The following is a 17,233-nucleotide window of genomic DNA, read 5'->3' on the forward strand; positions in this document are numbered from 1 at the left end:
GGCCCCTCAGTTCAGGAAGGATATTGAGGTCCTGGAGCAGGTCCAGAGAAGAGCAACAAGGCTGGAGAAGGGACTCGAGCACAAGTCCTCTGAGGAGAGGCTGAGGGAGCTGGGGCTGTTCAGCCTGGAGAAGAGGAGGCTCAGGGGAGACCTCCTCACTCTCTGCAACTCCCTGACAGGAGGGGGGAGCCAGGTGGGGGTTGGTCTCTTTTCCCAGGCAACTCTCAGCAAGACAAGAGGGCTCAGGGTCTTCAGCTGTGCCAGGGGAGGTTTAGGTTGGATATTAGAAAGAATTTCTTTGCAGAGAGGGTGATCAGCCATTGGAATGGGCTGCCCAGGGAAGTGGTGGATTCTCCATCCCTGGGGGTTTTTAAGATAAAACTGGATGTGGCATCAGTGCCATGGGCTGGGAACCATGAGGGTAGTGGATCAAGGGTTGGACTTGATGATCTCAGAGGTCCCTTCCAACCCAGCTGATTCTGTGATTCTCTGGTTTTATTCTTTCATTCTGCTTTCCCTCAGAAAAACAACACGATTTTATGGATCCAGACATGGACAGAAGGGTTTTGAGGTGCTAAAGGCCAGAAGGGATCAGGGGTGGTCAGATCCATTATACGGGATATTCAATGTAATAAAATTTTGTAAGGGATTAAGAACAATGTCCATCTGAGAAATATCGCTTTGGAAAGGTAAGAGAATGAGGATCTGCAGGATCAATGGGAATTTGGAGGTGAAGACCCCAAGGAAGGAGGGAAACTGCCAACTTATTTAAGGCACCACAGTTTTCTCCTGCTCAGCTCCAGGGAAGGTGAAGAACTGGTTCCACAGCCACACTGGGGGATAACTTCACTGGCAAATTATCAACAGGGATTTTTAAAGTGCTTTGCCTTCTCCCAAAAGCTGAGTAAAAAATTAAAGTATAACATTTTAATAAAATATTTTAAGATAGCTTATTTTCCCTTCCACAGAAAACAGTGATTGTGCACTTTTAAATCCAGTGCATTTATGGACAAAAAACATGTTTCAGGACACAAAATTACTCTGTCACTTAAGAATAAGGAACCACAGTCCACGCAAAAAGCTGCCTCTTAGCTAGAATCTGAAGGGCAAAGAGTGGCCCAAGACGAACTTTTGTGCTGAATTAAAAACTAATAAACTCTTTTTTTCCTATGAGGGTTAAAATAATAAAACCAAGCACCAAAACTAGAGATGTTCCAGTACTTTTAGGTGCAGCACATTAGTGCATTTCTTAATTAAGAACAAAAAAATTCCATTAAAATACAAAAAGTGCCCAACCATCTTAAGGGAAGGGAAATTTAAAGCGTATTAAACTGAATTTCTCAGGTATGTGAGACCTCCCAAGCCCTCCACAGGACTGCTTGGTGCTGCTCCTGTGACATGCCTTAAAGAGGTTTTTCTCTAGAGACAGAATGTCAACTTTTACTCCTGGTTTATCCTCAGATTTTTAATTTAGAAGCACAGGCAAGAAAAATGCCATCTGTTTGTAGAAATCCTGCAGCCTGCTCTCGTGTGTTCCCAGCTAATACATGACAAAAGCTGACAGGCTCCTGCTTTGGTGAAAAATGTTAAAGAACCTCTTTTGGTGCACGAAGGGGAATTCGTTTATTCCCAAGAAAAGCAAAGATCACAGGCCTGGGAAGGCTGGGGGGGACCAGGCAGAGGTTTTATTGCCACTCTCAGAGGACAGTGCTGGGGAACAGCACATTTGATCAGGATTTGAGCTCTGTGAGGCTGAACAGCTTCCAGAAAAAAGAGCATTTTGGGTTTTTTTTGGAGCTGCATCCTGCGTTTTCCTCCGTGTGAAGCACCTCTCTGAGGTTCAGCTCCCTCCCTGCAGTGCCTGAAGCCCTGACTCACTCCCATCCAGCTGGATCTCTCTGCTGCACACGGGGCTCTGCTGTGAGCTAAACTCTGTTTCTCCAGCTACATCAAGGAGAATTTTAAAGTGGAATTATATTCCCACTTCGGAGGAGCAGGTTCTGCTTCTTTCTCCTTCATTGTCACGAAATTCTTTACATCTCAAACACGCCAACTCCAGCTCCCCTAAGCCACAGATTTCTTCTGACTGATCTTCACTCTGCTTTCACCACCTGCTACTGAGGGTTTTTTTTCCCCTCTCTTTGTTGAGTCTCCACAGGTTCTGGTTTTATCTCTACATTTTGGCTCCAAATCTATAATTGAGGCAGCGGGAAAAGTTCTCACACAGAGTCCAGGTAAGGTCACGCCTAAATAACGGGTAAAAACATGATATTCAGAAAACTTATTCTGAAAACAAGTGGAAGGTGTCCCTGCCCATGGCAGTGGGTGGAATGAGATGGTCTTTAAGGTCCTTCCAACCCAAACCAGTCTGGGATTCTGTGATTAAAAGCTACAGAGAAACAGATCTAACTCAACCAACTCAAACTTCAGTTGCTTTATAAACATCACCCTGGGCAACTGCTTTGAAGTGTGTCCCTCCAAACTGGAATGAATCAGATTCGATAAAAATAAAAATCTTAATAGAAAAATAACAATTTATAGAGGTCTCTCTGCTTCGAGCATTGACAAAAAGGAACATTAAGTCTTTGAAATTCTGTGTTACAGGCTGAGATGGCATGTTAAATATTTGCAACTAATGTGAAATTAGAGAATTATCTGCTGGCTTTATTCACAGTCTGGCTTTAGGTATTTATTATTTAAAAGGTGAAGGAAGCCAACTTTCTGACAAAATAATGATAGGGAGTTTAATTAAACCCATAAGCAGCAATCTAGAGAAATGCAGGGTTGGAAAACAGCTTTTCTCTTCAAATGATTGGATTTTACATATTTGTAGTGATCTGTTTGTATAGAAACAAACCTGTGGTGACCAGTGGGGCCTGGGAGCTGACACCAAAAATAGTCCCTAAAGATGGGACTTTGCAGCCCCCAGGACTTACTTTGCTGCTCAGGTGACACAGCAGGTTATGAAGGTGAAGGATTTGCAGAAAGACCCTGCCAAGGGTTTTTCCCCACGTGGTGGGATGTGACCCTTTGGCAGCCAGAACCACGGGATGTTTCTGTTGTGTCCCAGGGGTGCAGCTTTAGGGAATCTGTGAGTTTTAACACGGAAGAAAGGAAAAACTCAGGGGTTTAAAGGGAGAGATTTGGAAAGCAGGAATCCCTGTGGCCTTAGGGCAGGGACAGAGGATCCTGGGAGCAGCTGCCTCATCGGGAACAAAGCTCTGGCAGCACCTGCAGTAGCAAGAAACGGGCGCTGCTGGGGTGCAAGATTTTCTCTCTGAGCATCATCCCCTGGCTGCTGCAGCCCCCTCACAGAGGTCATTTCTCCTCAGTTGGAGAACACAAGGCCTGGACAGGATGTGTTCCTATGTCAGCAGCACTTTTTCTCTCTCACACATGAGAAACCAAGAGAATTACTCTCAGCCTGCATCGTGTTGTTAACACTTCTATCTTTTTTTTTTCGGTGCAACCACCTTGGCAGCTGCCTCTCTCTGCCCTGCCTGCCTTCAGCTCTTCTAGACCAAACAAAGGAGCTTCCAAGTCATTCAGCTTCCAGGAGCTGGACTCGATGATCCCTGTGGGTCCCTTCCAACTCAAGATATTCCACAATTCACCCTCTGTAATTTCCGAACACCTTCAAACACTCGATTTAAGCGCATTAACTTCAGCAGAGACAAACACCAGACTCTGGCAGTGTGGTGGCAGCTTCCTTACCTTCCTCAGCCACCACAGTGAGGGTCACCACGTTGCCAGCATCCTTGATGAGCTGCACGATGCTGTCGTGGGAGAGCTCCACGATGGACTGGCCGTTCACCGCCGAGATCCGGTCGCCCACCTTCAGCTTCCCGCACTGGTCGGCGGGGCTGCCGTCGATCACCCGCCCGATCTTGTGGGGAATCACTGGGGATCAAGGACAGCCACAGCAACACCTTAATAACCCACAGAACACCCTGACTAGGAAGGATCAAAGTCCAGCTCCCAGCCCTGCACAGGTCAACCCTAAAATCCCACTGTCTGTGTGTGAAAAAGCGCCGCGCGCACCCGGAATCGCCGCGGTCACCTCGGAGAATCGCTCCCGCTCCAAAGGGTGGCACTGCTTTACAAGGAAAACCTGCAAACCGTGAGGAATGCTCCACTGGGAGGGAATGGAGCCAACCCAACAGCACGGCCCTGTCACAGTACAGGGTGTTGTGCCTGCAGGAAAACACGGCGAGGAAATGGGTCACATCTGCAGAGGGATGAGTGAGAGCGCGTGGCCCCGCAGCGCTCTGAAGCAGTTGGGTTTTGCCACTCATAATGTAGTTTTCCATTTCATGCATCCACCCTGGAGCACTGTGTGGGCTCAGAGACAATTATGGACATCCAGTGCAACGCAGAAATCTGGATGCAGGGCTAAACTCTTCCTCCTTGCAACTGAAAATTAACCCTTAAACACACTTCAAAGAGAAATCAAACGTGTCCTGCCAGGGACTGACTCGGTAACCTGGGGAGGAACTCAGCAGTGACCCTGAGCACACCCAGTAAGGTGTGTTACATCAGCTCTGCACAGACCTCATCCCTTGCCCTGCTGAGATGAACCTGCACTTGTAATAATTATCTCATATTTTATCCAGCTCTCCTGGGTTGGTTCCCTCAGTTCACCCCACAGTGACACTGTGTCCTGCACAGACTCCTCCAGAGGGCAAAGCAACAGGGCCAGAACAGACAGAATGGGTAAAACAGAAAATTTTAGGAAAAGTAGAAGGCAAAAAAGACTGATTTCAGTTCCTTTCCCAGAGGTGAACACAGAGGCAGAGCTACAGGCAGGAGGAGGGAGGGATGCTCCACTCCAGCACCTCTCCCATGGCTCAGCTTCACTGCAGTGCTGGTGGCTCCTGTGCTCTCCCCACCACGAGCTGTGCTGGTGCTCAGCAAGGGATCCTGTTTTATGGTTTGCTGCCCCAACATCATCTCTGCAGAATGCCCTGGGCAGCCAGGGAGCTGCCATGGGGACGGGAGAGACCTTCCAAAACCTGGGGCAAGGAGCGCTCGTGGAGCTGCCCCTGTGCTGACATGGCCCCGACAGAGCAGATCTGCATCACACGAAAGCACAGCAGTCAGCAGCTTCCCCAGGCATCCAAAACAGCCTCTCATTCATCTGGATCCCTGAAAGCACAGCAAAGTTGGCTCCTGTCCTTCCCAGATCTCTCCTCAGGGCTCATCTGTGCAGGAACCACTGCACAGCTCCTCTGTAGTTCATTTCCAAACACCTCCCAGACCAACCTCCACATGTTCCATAAATGCCTTTCCTGGTACTCCATGTGAAAGCCTCTTTGCATCTCCAAGGCCTGAAGCAGGTTTGATGGATACCTGTTTTCCACAGGTGCTGCTCTCCCAAACACACTTTCTCTGAGGAACACCAAGCACCTGCCTGGATTATCAGCTGGCTTTCCAAAACCACCAGAGCAAACCCGAAACACTTCCACAGTGTCACAGAATCCCAGACAAACTGGTTTGGGTTGGAAGGGACCTTAAAGCCCATTTCATTCCACTCTCCCTGCCATGGGCAAGGACACCTTCCACTAGACCAGGCCATGAGCCACCCAGGATTAAAAAGCCACCAAGGATCATTTTAATGAGCCAGCACACACAGAAGTCACTGTGAAGGAACTGACACTGATGCCTTCTAGCCTTTACCATGACTTTAAATTTTATTTACACTTCCCTTAATAGATTGGTTTTTAAAGTATTATATAAACCTAAGAGCCAACTGTGAAGAGTGAAGCACTGCAGGGTTGCAGACTTAATTGCTGATTACTTGACTTAAAATAGCCTGGCTAAAATATCCTGGCATCTATCCTGAAGAACCCAGGAGCTTCACATTAAACTGTGGCACAGACAAGTTCTGCAGAGCACAGCTTGTGGATGCACCAGTGCCTCTTTCCCTGTGTGTTAGAAACAGCCTGGACCACAGGGCTTGTGTTTCCAGCACTGGAATTGGTTTCAGTTGCCTTCTATTTTCAGTTCTAATATCAAATAAAGATGGATTTGCAGCAGATCCTCAGACAAAAGTGTTGTCTGTAGCACAGTTGTATTATAATTTATATTGCAGATCATATGAGGAGTGGCTGAGGGAGTTGGGGGGGCTCAGCCTGGAGAAAAGGAGGCTCAGGGGGGACCAGGACCAGACTCTGAATATATGTCATACAAATTCAGCACAATGCTACTTAGAAACAGGTTTTTTCTGTGCTCCTGCTGGTTTTTATTGTGCAGTAAAATGAAGTGAGAAAACAGAAGTGTCTGAGGCTCAATAAAAAAAAAAGAGACACTTTCATCACTATGTCTGGAACCAGCTGAGGAAGTTTCAGGTGATTTACACCAAGGAACTAAAGGAACTGAGTATTTCAGGAGTTATCTGTACCTTCATGTCAGTGAATTGGGTTCATCTGTGGGTGACCACCTAAGCCTGTATTTCAAGGGCTGACAGAGATAACCCAAACCTGATGCCAGAGAAAACGAATCCCAGAGATGATGCTACTCATCCTCTCATGCCAAAAGGACTCGATATCCTCTCCCTGGCCCTGCCAGGTGAGCAGCAGCCACCAGCATGAGCAACACAAACACACCTGCTGGCCCTGAGCAGACCTGCTCCTGTGCAGGAGCTTTCCCTGGACTCCAGACCTTCCTGCCAACAGCTTCTCCCTCACTGCTGGCCACACTATTTCTTTTGGTTTAGCTTTTAACCTTGGTTACTTTGCTGTTTATCTTTACAGCTATGCCTGAGCTGTGTTCATATCTCACAACTGCAATACCACACCAGGCTACTTTTTCATTTTGATGAACTTCACAGACACTCTCTGTCTGGCAGCAACAACTTCATTGCTTTCCTCCAAGCACTGCAGCCTCTCCTTTCTCAGAGCCCCAGAATAAATTTTACCTGATTAGGTAATATAAAGCCAAGGCTGAAACTATGCTTCCATTAAAATGCCAGTGAATTAATGCAGTGTGAGAATCTACATCACCACCAAGGCCTGACAAATATCCACATCCCAAACACTGCCCTGTGGCAAGTGCACAGTCCTGTGGACAGGCTGGTTGTGTGGGATATACACTCCCCTGCTCTCCATTTATGTCACAGTTGGGTGAAAAGGAGCACAAACAGGAAGCAAGACAGACCAAGGCTCAGCTGGCTGGGCTGGGACAGGGTGAGGGAAAGGTGACTGTGTGAGTAACACCAGCACTGCACAGACAGAGAAACCCCTGGAGAAGCTGCAGCCAGGCTGGGCAGTGGCAGAGCCACCAGGACACGGCACTTACCCCCAGGAGGAGGTTTGTTCTTGGAGGTGAGGATGACAAAGCCAAACCCTTCGTTCTCCTTGCGCTGCAGACGGACGTCGTACACCTCCGGGCAGGGCTGGCTGGCAAAGTCCCCTCGGCCGAGGCGGGGAGAGCCGTTCTGAGCCAGCACAGGCTGGGCCTCCTCCTCCTCTGCTGGCTTTTCCCCTGGCAGGTAACAGACAGACAACAAATAAGGAACAAACCACACCAAGCAACTCCAGCACAAGTCGGTGGCAGCGGGTGGCAACAGCGGTCACTGATCAGAGCAGGGACCGTTGTCAGCTCTAAATCCCATCCCAGCTCTGTCATTCAGGGAGTCACAGACAATAATCTTCTCTAAACTGCTGATCTGGACACTGATCTAAAACTGCAGAATCACAAGATGCTGCCCTGGATCAGCTCTGGTCTGAACGCTACACGATGATGCCAAAAGACTTGAGAATATGACATGTGGAAGGTTCCCTGTCTGTGGCAGGGGCTTGGGATGAGATGAGCTTTGTGCTTTTCCAACCCAACTCATTCCATGAGGTACAGAAAACAGACTGGGTTATTACTCAATTTTCATAGCTTTAGTGGTTGTTTTAACTACTACCTGCAAAAGGTTTGAAGAAATCACCCCTACATCATAATTTTCAGAGCCTTCCCTGTGCGAGCAGTTCAAATTAGCAACCACCACAGCATCAGCTTATCTCCACTTACTCAGAGCTACAGCTGACCTTCCTCAATCTCAGGCTGCTCAGCTCTAGTGCAACAATTAAAGATTGAAATAAATGATTTCAGAGCAGCTTCAGTGGATGTGCATACAAGCCTCTAAGTGCTCTTTAGCCAGCTGTGTGTCCTGCAGCCCCTCCGGGCACTCAGACACCTACCACCGAAGAAGATCTTCCTCCTGACGGTGAGCAGGACCTGCCCATTCCGTGCAGCACTGGTCATCAAATCCAGAACCTGCTTGTGGGACTTCCCTTTCACAGGGACCCCGTCGATGCACATCAGCTCGTCCGCCGCCCGCAGCCGCCCGTCCTTCTCTGCTGCTCCCAGGGGGATGATGGCCCCGATGTAAATCTGTCACAGAGCACAGGGAGGGCATTGGAATGGAACATGAACTCAGCACAACACGTAATGCTTGGAATCCAGGTGAATCCAGGCCGATGAGGGCTTTTGGGAAGACATTTTTAAGGATTATCTCACTGTCCAGCTCCAGCAGAAACACAGCCAGTGAGTGTACTCTGCACAGGCTGACCCAGGAGACAATCCAGGAGCTCAAAGCACTCAATACATACTTTTTAAAAAGTTTTGGGGGATTTCTAATCCTCATTTTCATGAATTCTGCTCCCTTGAGCGTATTTGTCAGCTTGCTGAAAAGCCCAACTTTTGACATGAGCAAACAAAATCAATTTTCAAAAGAGAAATCACAGCTACATTAATGCAGTGGGCCAGGATAAAAGCCAGTCTAACAAAGCTCAGAGCTACTTCTATAAACTCTGAAAAGGGCAGCTCTACTTCAGGACTAGACCATCCTCAATATATGTGATTTCTCAGACATCAGTGAAACAAAAGCCTCTGTCACTCATCCTACTTATTCCACTTTATTTTTTTTACCAAGAGTGGGCCAGAGTGATTGGGGAAGAAGTAAAAGCTTTTGAAAGAACTCAAATTTATTTCTGAAAAGTTGCTTAGACAGCTCCATGCTCCAAGTTGTTTCAGTGCTCAGCTCTAGGTGATTAGATAATGAATTCAAACATTATCAATTCTGTCTGCCCCCACCTCAGAAAGTGCTACTAAATATAACACAGATAAGAACACCACACTCTTATTTCATATGCTAGAATCACTTTCAGATTAAAGGAAAGATTAAGGATAATTACAGCCAGTGCTGTTGGAGGTTAAGCAATGGTGGGCAGCTCATCTGTGCACTCATGACATCAGCTCCACACTTCCCAACAGCTATGGCTGTTATGGAAACAAAACACCACAAATGCTACAAAAAAAGTGCAGCAGAAGTAACATTCTTTGGGTTTGCTCTTTTCTTTAAATGCATGTTAGGGAGGGGAGGTTAAATAAAAAAAAAAAAAAAAAAAGCTAGCACAGGATCACAGCTGGGAATGGAAAAACTGAATTCCTTCACTGTAATCAGAAAACAATCTGTGTTTCTATTCCAAAAGGTTTTCCTCTTCACTTGACAGCTGAAGGAAAGGCCCCTGACACGCAGTGCTTCTTCCCAAAGAGAAATCTTTGCATTTTTGGACATAGAGGGGAATCTCCTGGGAGAACAGACTATCCAGGGGTGTCTGCACTGGCACCTGCCCAGCTGCCTCCAACTCCATGCACTTCTAAAAGCTCAGTGGGAGAAGTGGGGGAAAAGGGGATGTGATCCCATCCCAACCCTCGCCTCGTTTCACTGGGCTGCCTGGAAAAGAACAGCCTGCTGGAATTCTGGCAGGGTGAGCAGCCCCTTCCTTCCAGTCCACTGCTCCGGGGATGTGGAGCATTAAATCCCAGGAATGTCCTGTGCCAAGGCCACCACTGGGATCAGGTGGCAATGGGCAAAGGCTGGGCACCAGCACAGCCCTTTTGAGGGCTCCTGGGACACAGCAACAGCTGCAGAAACACCACTGGCATCATCAGCCTGACAGAAAACCTCTGCCAAAGACAGGCTCGGGACTGAAGGCAGCCACAAAGAGGGGAAAAGAAAGGTAATCTGGATTAATTCCTGATCTTTGAAAGGCAGGCACTGAACTGATCAATTTTGCCATCAGTGAACTGTCTGGAATGATGGGAAGTGAGGATTACAGAGGATCATTCTACCAGGAACACACAGGTAACACTGAACAGTTCCACTTACAGGCTGATCCGGCCCGTCCCCTCCAAGCACCCGGAAGCCAAAGCCTGACTCTTGTTTTCGCAGGAAAACATCCAAATCTCTTGTGTTTGGAGCTAAGGAAAAACATTTCAAAACATGTAAGGAGCTAATCTTGGATTACTGAAGGATTATACTCTGGTGGTGCATTCTGAGGTGTCTTATTGACAAAACACAGTAACCAGAAATACAGTAAATAATCAAACAGTCAGATATTCAGTGATGTTGAAAATCAATTTTCAAAAGAGAAATCACAGCTACATTCATGCAGTGGGCCAGGATAAAAGCCAGTCTAACAAAGCTCAGAGCTACTTCCATAAACTCTGAAAAGGGCAGCTCTACTTCAGGACTAGATCATCCTCAAGATCATTTCTGTAATTAACTGTTTTACTGCAAATACAGTTAAAACATATTTTAAGTATTTTTTTTTTAAATGTGTTCCAAAGTTTTCCAACTCCTGTATGAATTATGCATTTTTTGAAACTTTTTATCCACAGGAGTTTAACAAACTCAGTAACAAAGTCTCAGTAGTTTTACCACACATATGACAAAGAAAAAATTCCTTCATAATCGAGTATTTTCAAGTTGATTTACTCACGTTTGTCCTCATAAATAGTCTTAGACTTCAGGTAGACTTCAGAAGGGTCCAGTTTGGGAGAGCCTGATCGCACAGCAGAGGGTGGGAAGGGCATGGGCTGTGGGATGGGATCACTGACAGCTTCCAAACTCCCTGAACTGTCCTGCTTGTCCTTCTGAAACACACCCCGCCCACAAAATCCAGATTAAACCAAAGCAGAACTGAACTGGTGGGTGCAAAGACAAGGAACACCAAGCAGAAGAGAAACAACGGAACAGGGGAATAAAATTATGGCTCAGTGTAGATTTTCCAGTGGATCTGTCTGACCAGAGGACTGAAATCTTCCCCTGTGGGACACGGATTTCTGCTGGAGACTGGGTTGAGAAAGGGCTTTGAAGGGGCTGATGCCCAGAGAGGAGTGAAGCTGGGCAGATCCTGGTGGTTACCAACACATGGGATGAAGTGGGGTGTACAGGACAGTCATGGTTGGAGAAGACCCCAAATCCTTGCCAGGCACCTGCCAGGCTCTGGAGCTCAGTCCAGGCCCATGGGCACACACTGCTTCCCCACGGGCACTGCCCACTGCCCTCTGCCAAGGACATCCCCACCAGCACCAGAGTGTTCCCAGCCAACACCAGGAGTGCCAAAGGCAGTGTAAACACAGGCCAGGAGGACACAGCTGGGTGGTTTGAGGCATTAGAATTCACTATTTGCCTTTTCATGATCTGAGAGCTGCAACAGTCCTGTCAGTATTTCCCAAAGAAAGGACACCAAGCATCCTTGTGGTCTCTCACCCTGATTTCCAATGAACTGTGCACTAAAGTAACTCCAAATACTTACTCAGGGCAGAAACCCAGCCTGGAAAACTTGCACGTGGCTGAACCACAGCACGAGCAGAGCAGAGTTAGATCTGCCCTTTCAACCAAGAGCACAAGAAACTGCCCTGAGCCATTCAGCAGTTTGACACTTCTTGTGTGTTTATAAACACAAGAACTTGCCCTTTTTAAGTGAATTATTTTGCCACACTGCTTAATGCCACTAAGCATCGAGTGCTCCATGGGCTCCTGCACGTGTTGGAAGAGAATGCCAGTCCCCAAATCCAAAGTATTTTTAGCATGGGAGCCACACTGCCAGGGCCTGTGCCCTCAAACTGCAGGGATTTCTGCCCTGATTTATTCAGGGTGGGCAGCTGGATGCTTGCAAGGGATGGAATCTGCAAATCTTATTGTGCACAGGCTGCTGAACATGTGTGTCTGTGTTATCCCACCCCTGGGATACGACTTCAGCACCCAAACAGCAGGATAAAGACAGAAAGAGAAGCTACATCTACATTGTGGGAATGGGGTTCTCCTCAAATGCACTGATTTGTTCTGTGCAAGAAGCATTTTTAAAGAAACAGCTGTGTTCAAGTAGCCTAATTTATAACAGAAACATTCATGGCAAACATATGCATTAATATCAGCATTATTAAACCAGAGGGTATTTTATTAAGCCCGAGGATTCTTTACTGAGCTAATATATATTAAAGATGGCCCAACAGATTGAACTTCCAAGAGTATCAAGCTAGAAATGCACAGCTACACAGAGACCTGCTGAAAATATGGATCCAAAGATAAGCATTTCCAGAAGGGAGCACTAACCAGTCCATTAATTCTGTGTGAGGATTGAGAAGAACCAAAGTATCATAAACTTCCTTTAGAAATCCCATTCCACTTTAATAATTAGCAATGAAAAAAAGTAAGATACACTCTATTTTGTTTCCCTTTTAATGAGTACTCTGACAGCAGCTGCTTAAGACAAAGAATTTGTGCCTGCCAAGTAGACGTGGTTTTGCTAAAGCATTTTGTAGATTATTACAGGGAGTAAAATCCAGAGGAAATGAGATTACAAAGCAGGTCAGAGCATGCACACAATCAGCCATTTCAGAAAATAATGATAGAACTTGATAATCATGACAAACCAACAATATTACACTTATCATCATACCAGACTGTTGCTGCATTCTTGATTCTTCAGTAGTAATAAGAGAGATACCCATCATCTCCATTAAACAGCTCAAAAACCTCAAAGGAATATTTCCTGTTCATTAGACCATATTTAAGAGTCTGTTTTGCAACCCTAAACCCCTGAATATTCTCCATTAGAAACCAAGTTAAATACATCCCCAATACTCACCCCTTTGGCAGTTTTAGTAGGTGAGGGTGGACCTGAAGAAAATAGAAAGTAATTTCAATAGTAGGTTCCTAAAAGTTTAAACAACATTACAGCAATATAATCAGCTCCTCCTGGGGTGAAAATAGTAACTTCTGATTCACTCTTCTTTGAAGTGACAAAGTGACCAAAACCATCACTTCAGAGAAGTCTCAATTAGAATTGAAAGCTGTACAACAATGAAAAATATCTATTCCTCTGTTTGCTAAACACTGGTCAGTCAACCAAATCCCCCATCAGTTCATGGGATAAGCAGACTTGTGAATTTGTCTGAGGGAATTTCACTGGCTACAAAGAAATCTAATTATTCCCTTAGCTTATTAGGGAATAGTAGCATTTCTACAGAAAAAGACCTGGAGAGTTTTGCAAATATCAGTGACTGAAGTGACACTCTACATAAAGCCTAAAGAGACACTGAGCAGCCATGAGCTGCTTCATAATCCACTCAGCTCCCTCTGAGAGACACACACTCTGTACTACAGTTTTTGGGGAGAAGGTGCATCGTGGTCTGTGACTGACAGTCAGTGCAGGGGCATAAATATGCAAATGAAAAATCAGAATTTTTCTGCTATTCCCAGTGATCAGCTCCACCTCTGCTGATGCTTCTCCCCTATCTCCTGCAATCCCCTGTCCATTACAGCCACAGTTACTGGAATGCATTTGGAGAGCCTCAGGAAACTCAGTCCATCATATGCTTTGCATTATGCTGGAGACCACGTGTTTGCTTTAGCACTCCCCAGACACTTGGAAGAGACAGTGCATAAACATATCATCATATAACTTCTGGAAAAAAAAAAAAAAAGAAGAAAAACCAAACCAAAACCCCAAACAAAACCCTAGCAACCCCAAAAGCTCAGGGGGATAAATTAAACTCAGAACATAACAGCTCAGAGTCATAATGAGCTGCTGCTTAGCTGTCAAGATTGGACACGATTTAGGTATCACACTAAAAAGGGACTTTATGAAAAGCTTATAACCAACATGATAACTGTAAATGTATGTCTGTACCTCCTCTTAAGATAAGCAGTGGCACCTCTGCCCCTACTGGGAACTGCTTGAGCACCTCCACCACCTGCAGGTGGGTCAGGCTCTGCACGTTCTGGTGGCAGATCTCCTTGATGACGTCGCCTTTCTGCAGGCCCTGGCACCACTGGCTGTCCAAAATCATCTTCACCTTCTGCCCCGTGGGGCTGTCTGCGATGGCAAACCCGAACCCTTTGGGCCCTTTGACCAGGGGGATGGTGACCAGCTCTGGCTGGGAGCCCCCCGAGGAGGCCAGGGAGACCCTCTGCTCCGCCGCGTCCATGGAGGGGCCGTTCAGGCGCCCGTTGACCAACATGGGGCCCATTTTCCCATTCTGGTCCAACACAACTGTCCCTGCTATCAAATCTTGGCTGGGCACAGCGACATCTCCTCCCTTGGCCACTGGAGGGCCGTTGATGATGGGTGTGGCTGTCACGATATCCACCACGGGGTCCTCGGTGTCGTCGGGGAGGGGGTAACCCCGACACAGAGTCATGTTCACGTACTGATTGACAGGAACCAGCTGGAACATCTGCACAACATCTGCATGGGTATGGCCCAGCACACAGCTCCCATTGATGTCCACGATGACATCACCTGTTGCAAAAGAAAGTTCGACGGCGTCAAAAACAGAAGCAAAACCACCCAGACCTGGACCCAAGAACAAAAGCCTTACCTGGAGGAAATCACTGGGCAGGCTTCAAACTAATAACTAGTGGCTCCTGGCTAATGTTGCCAAAAAGCACGCAGGATTTCCTCTCTGCTTTTATTCTATTTCATCTCAGAACACAGTGTGCTAAATATATAAAGTTTAATCTGCAGCAGATTTAAAAAAATGATACTGTGCAGCCACGGGAGATGAAGCAGAGCACGCACACTCCTGCAAGCAGATGTCTTCTGCCTTAATTCATATTGTACAGTATCCTAAACCCAATCCAGAATAAATCGGATTTTTTTGGCCCTGTGTTTATTTTAGGACTGGCTGAACTTAAGCTAGGATTGCACCCACACACATTCCATACTATTACACTGTTGCCACACGTGGCTCAGAACGTATTTTCAAAATAAGTGAAAGTGGGTTTGGGATCCTGAAACCTTGTTTCGTGTTTCCATCATTTTGATGTGAAACTTTGCACGTGCAATACAATATTCCCTGCAAACTGCCTTATCCCTCAAATGCCTGGGCATCAGTAAAACAGGAACTCCCTTATTATTCCAATAGGAATAGCTGCACATCTTTTCATTCCAATAGTTCTGCAGGATTGTTTTCATTTTTACAGAGGTGGAACATGAACCACGCACAACCAAGTTCAAATAATATGTCAGCAACAAAATAGGAAATTGTTTTACAAGTAAACAGAATTAAATCATTCCAGAGTCTTCTTATCTGAAGAGTTTATGGGATACATAAAGAAGCATTTTGCCTTTTCTAGTATGTAAACCTTATAATAAGCTGAACTTAATTAAACATATAGTAACAATGAAAAAGTATGCAAGTGTTCATGGATTGTAGGAACCCTCATCTCTCTTCTTTCCTCCCTTGGTCAGCTCACACAGCTTTGCTTCCTCATTCCTGCTGGTTTTTTGCAGTTTTAATACTTGATGCTATGTTTTTTGGCAGCAATGAAGCAAAACAGAGACCAGGATTCAGCAACACTGTTTTTCCTTTATGTGTAGAGAGGGAACAAGTCTGTGAACAACCACGAAGTCAAATCTCTTAGCTAAAGTACTGAAATCTTCAGAAGTGTCCTCAAAGTAGATTTTTATCTAGAACATTGCTTCTTTTCCTTTTTAGCCACTGATCTTTCACAAATCTGAAAACTATTTCATTTAGTGAGGATGTGGATGAAGTCATCCAACCTCCTGTGCCTCGAGCTGTGCTCTCCAAAGCACCCCAGGAAATGGGAGTTTTAGAGAAATAATACTTGACCTGGAGCAATTCTCCCATCTTGTGCAGCAGGTCCATCTTTTAACACGTTCTTCACCTGGAGAAACTCATCAGGTCTGTCCCCTCCGATGATTGTGAAGCCAAATCCCATGGTGCTTTTTTTCAGGGATGTCCTTATAAGTGCTCCTGTGAGCTGGGATGGATCTCGAGTGAAGAGAGACTTCCCTGGTCCTTTTGAATTAGGGAATAGAGAGATAGGAAAGCAGGGTTAGCTCTGGTAAGTTTTTTGTTTGTTTTTTAAAGTGTCACGAAGGTTAATGATTTGTTTATTGCTGGTTAATCTCTGCAGCACCATTAGGGAGTAAACAAACAGGACAGTGTTACATTAATTTCCCACCTGGGTTTAGGGAATGGAAAAAATAAGAGGTTTTTAGAACAGATTGTAACAGAGCTGTATCTAAACCTCCCACCTCGAATTCCCAGTTGTAATCCTTGAATACCAAGCTTAAAGTAAATCAAAAGCATGAAAACTCCAGGTGTGGTTTTACCTGCATCTTCCAGCTGGCTCTTCTAACCCTCCACACATCCCAAAGCTGCTTATGACAACCAGCTTCAGAATGATCAAAATGATTTAAAAGCAGGCTTAGTACCTCAGTTCAGTTTTCACATAAAAAAAATCCTTCAAGAAACCCTGCAGATCTGGGAGGGCAACACTGCAGTGGGCAGCAAAAAGACAAGGCTATAATGCCTTGATGAATTCCAAAACTGGGTACTTACAAAGCACACCTGCAGATAAAGACAGAAGTGACAAGGACCACAATAATCAGTGATACCTGATTTGGAAGGGCCAGCATCAGTCTGTCCCAGTTGCTTTTTCCTTTTGGCTTCCAATACTGGATTTTCAAACTGAGTTTTCTGGTTAATGTGACTGCAGACACAGAAAAGGCAGGTCAGGGTTTCAGCAGGAAACATTCTGCCCATTGCCCAAAGTCATAATCCCAAAAGATACCTCTACAAACACTATTTTTTAATATCTCAGATGAATGCTCTAGAGGAATGAAGGATAAACTCCCATAATCAACCCTGAAAGCATGTTTGTTCTCTCAACAACCTGATTTACCTTGAGAGCCTATAAAATTTTACTCCCTTTAATTACTAGGTAGAGTTATAATAGCTTAGAACTGAGCAAACCTGCTTTTTCTCTTGACCCATCTACTTATAACTCAGGCATCACCTTTTTACTGTAGATGCCAGTACAGTAGAGAGGGGAAAAACAGTAAATTTGAGCATAATTTAAATACTTCAGCTTTGTGAAGTGAAAAATGTCTGCTTGTTCTCTGAAGCTACATTTTCAACTCTA

General features: G+C 45.7%; 1 protein-coding gene across 3 annotated transcripts in view; it reads right to left on the reverse strand.

The window, feature by feature from the left end:
• The window catches only part of MAGI3 (membrane associated guanylate kinase, WW and PDZ domain containing 3), a 68,624-nt gene that overhangs the window by 9,843 nt on the left and 41,548 nt on the right, over positions 1-17,233 (reverse strand). For 2 of the 3 annotated variants that reach the window (XM_027695276.1, XM_027695278.1), the window contains exons 8-16: positions 16,707-16,801; positions 15,916-16,104; positions 13,971-14,582; positions 12,927-12,958; positions 10,773-10,926; positions 10,160-10,251; positions 8,187-8,379; positions 7,297-7,482; positions 3,715-3,900 (exon numbers count right to left, since the gene is read on the reverse strand). In XM_027695276.1, the coding sequence (XP_027551077.1) occupies positions 3,715-3,900; positions 7,297-7,482; positions 8,187-8,379; positions 10,160-10,251; positions 10,773-10,926; positions 12,927-12,958; positions 13,971-14,582; positions 15,916-16,104; positions 16,707-16,801 (1,739 nt within the window). The remainder of the gene's footprint in view (positions 1-3,714; positions 3,901-7,296; positions 7,483-8,186; positions 8,380-10,159; positions 10,252-10,772; positions 10,927-12,926; positions 12,959-13,970; positions 14,583-15,915; positions 16,105-16,706; positions 16,802-17,233) is intronic. The other variant, XM_027695277.1, reaches the window with a different exon arrangement.

Source organism: Neopelma chrysocephalum, unplaced genomic scaffold, assembly GCF_003984885.1.
Source record: "Neopelma chrysocephalum unplaced genomic scaffold, ASM398488v2 Primary Assembly neopelma1_100, whole genome shotgun sequence".
Taxonomy (NCBI): domain Eukaryota; kingdom Metazoa; phylum Chordata; class Aves; order Passeriformes; family Pipridae; genus Neopelma; species Neopelma chrysocephalum.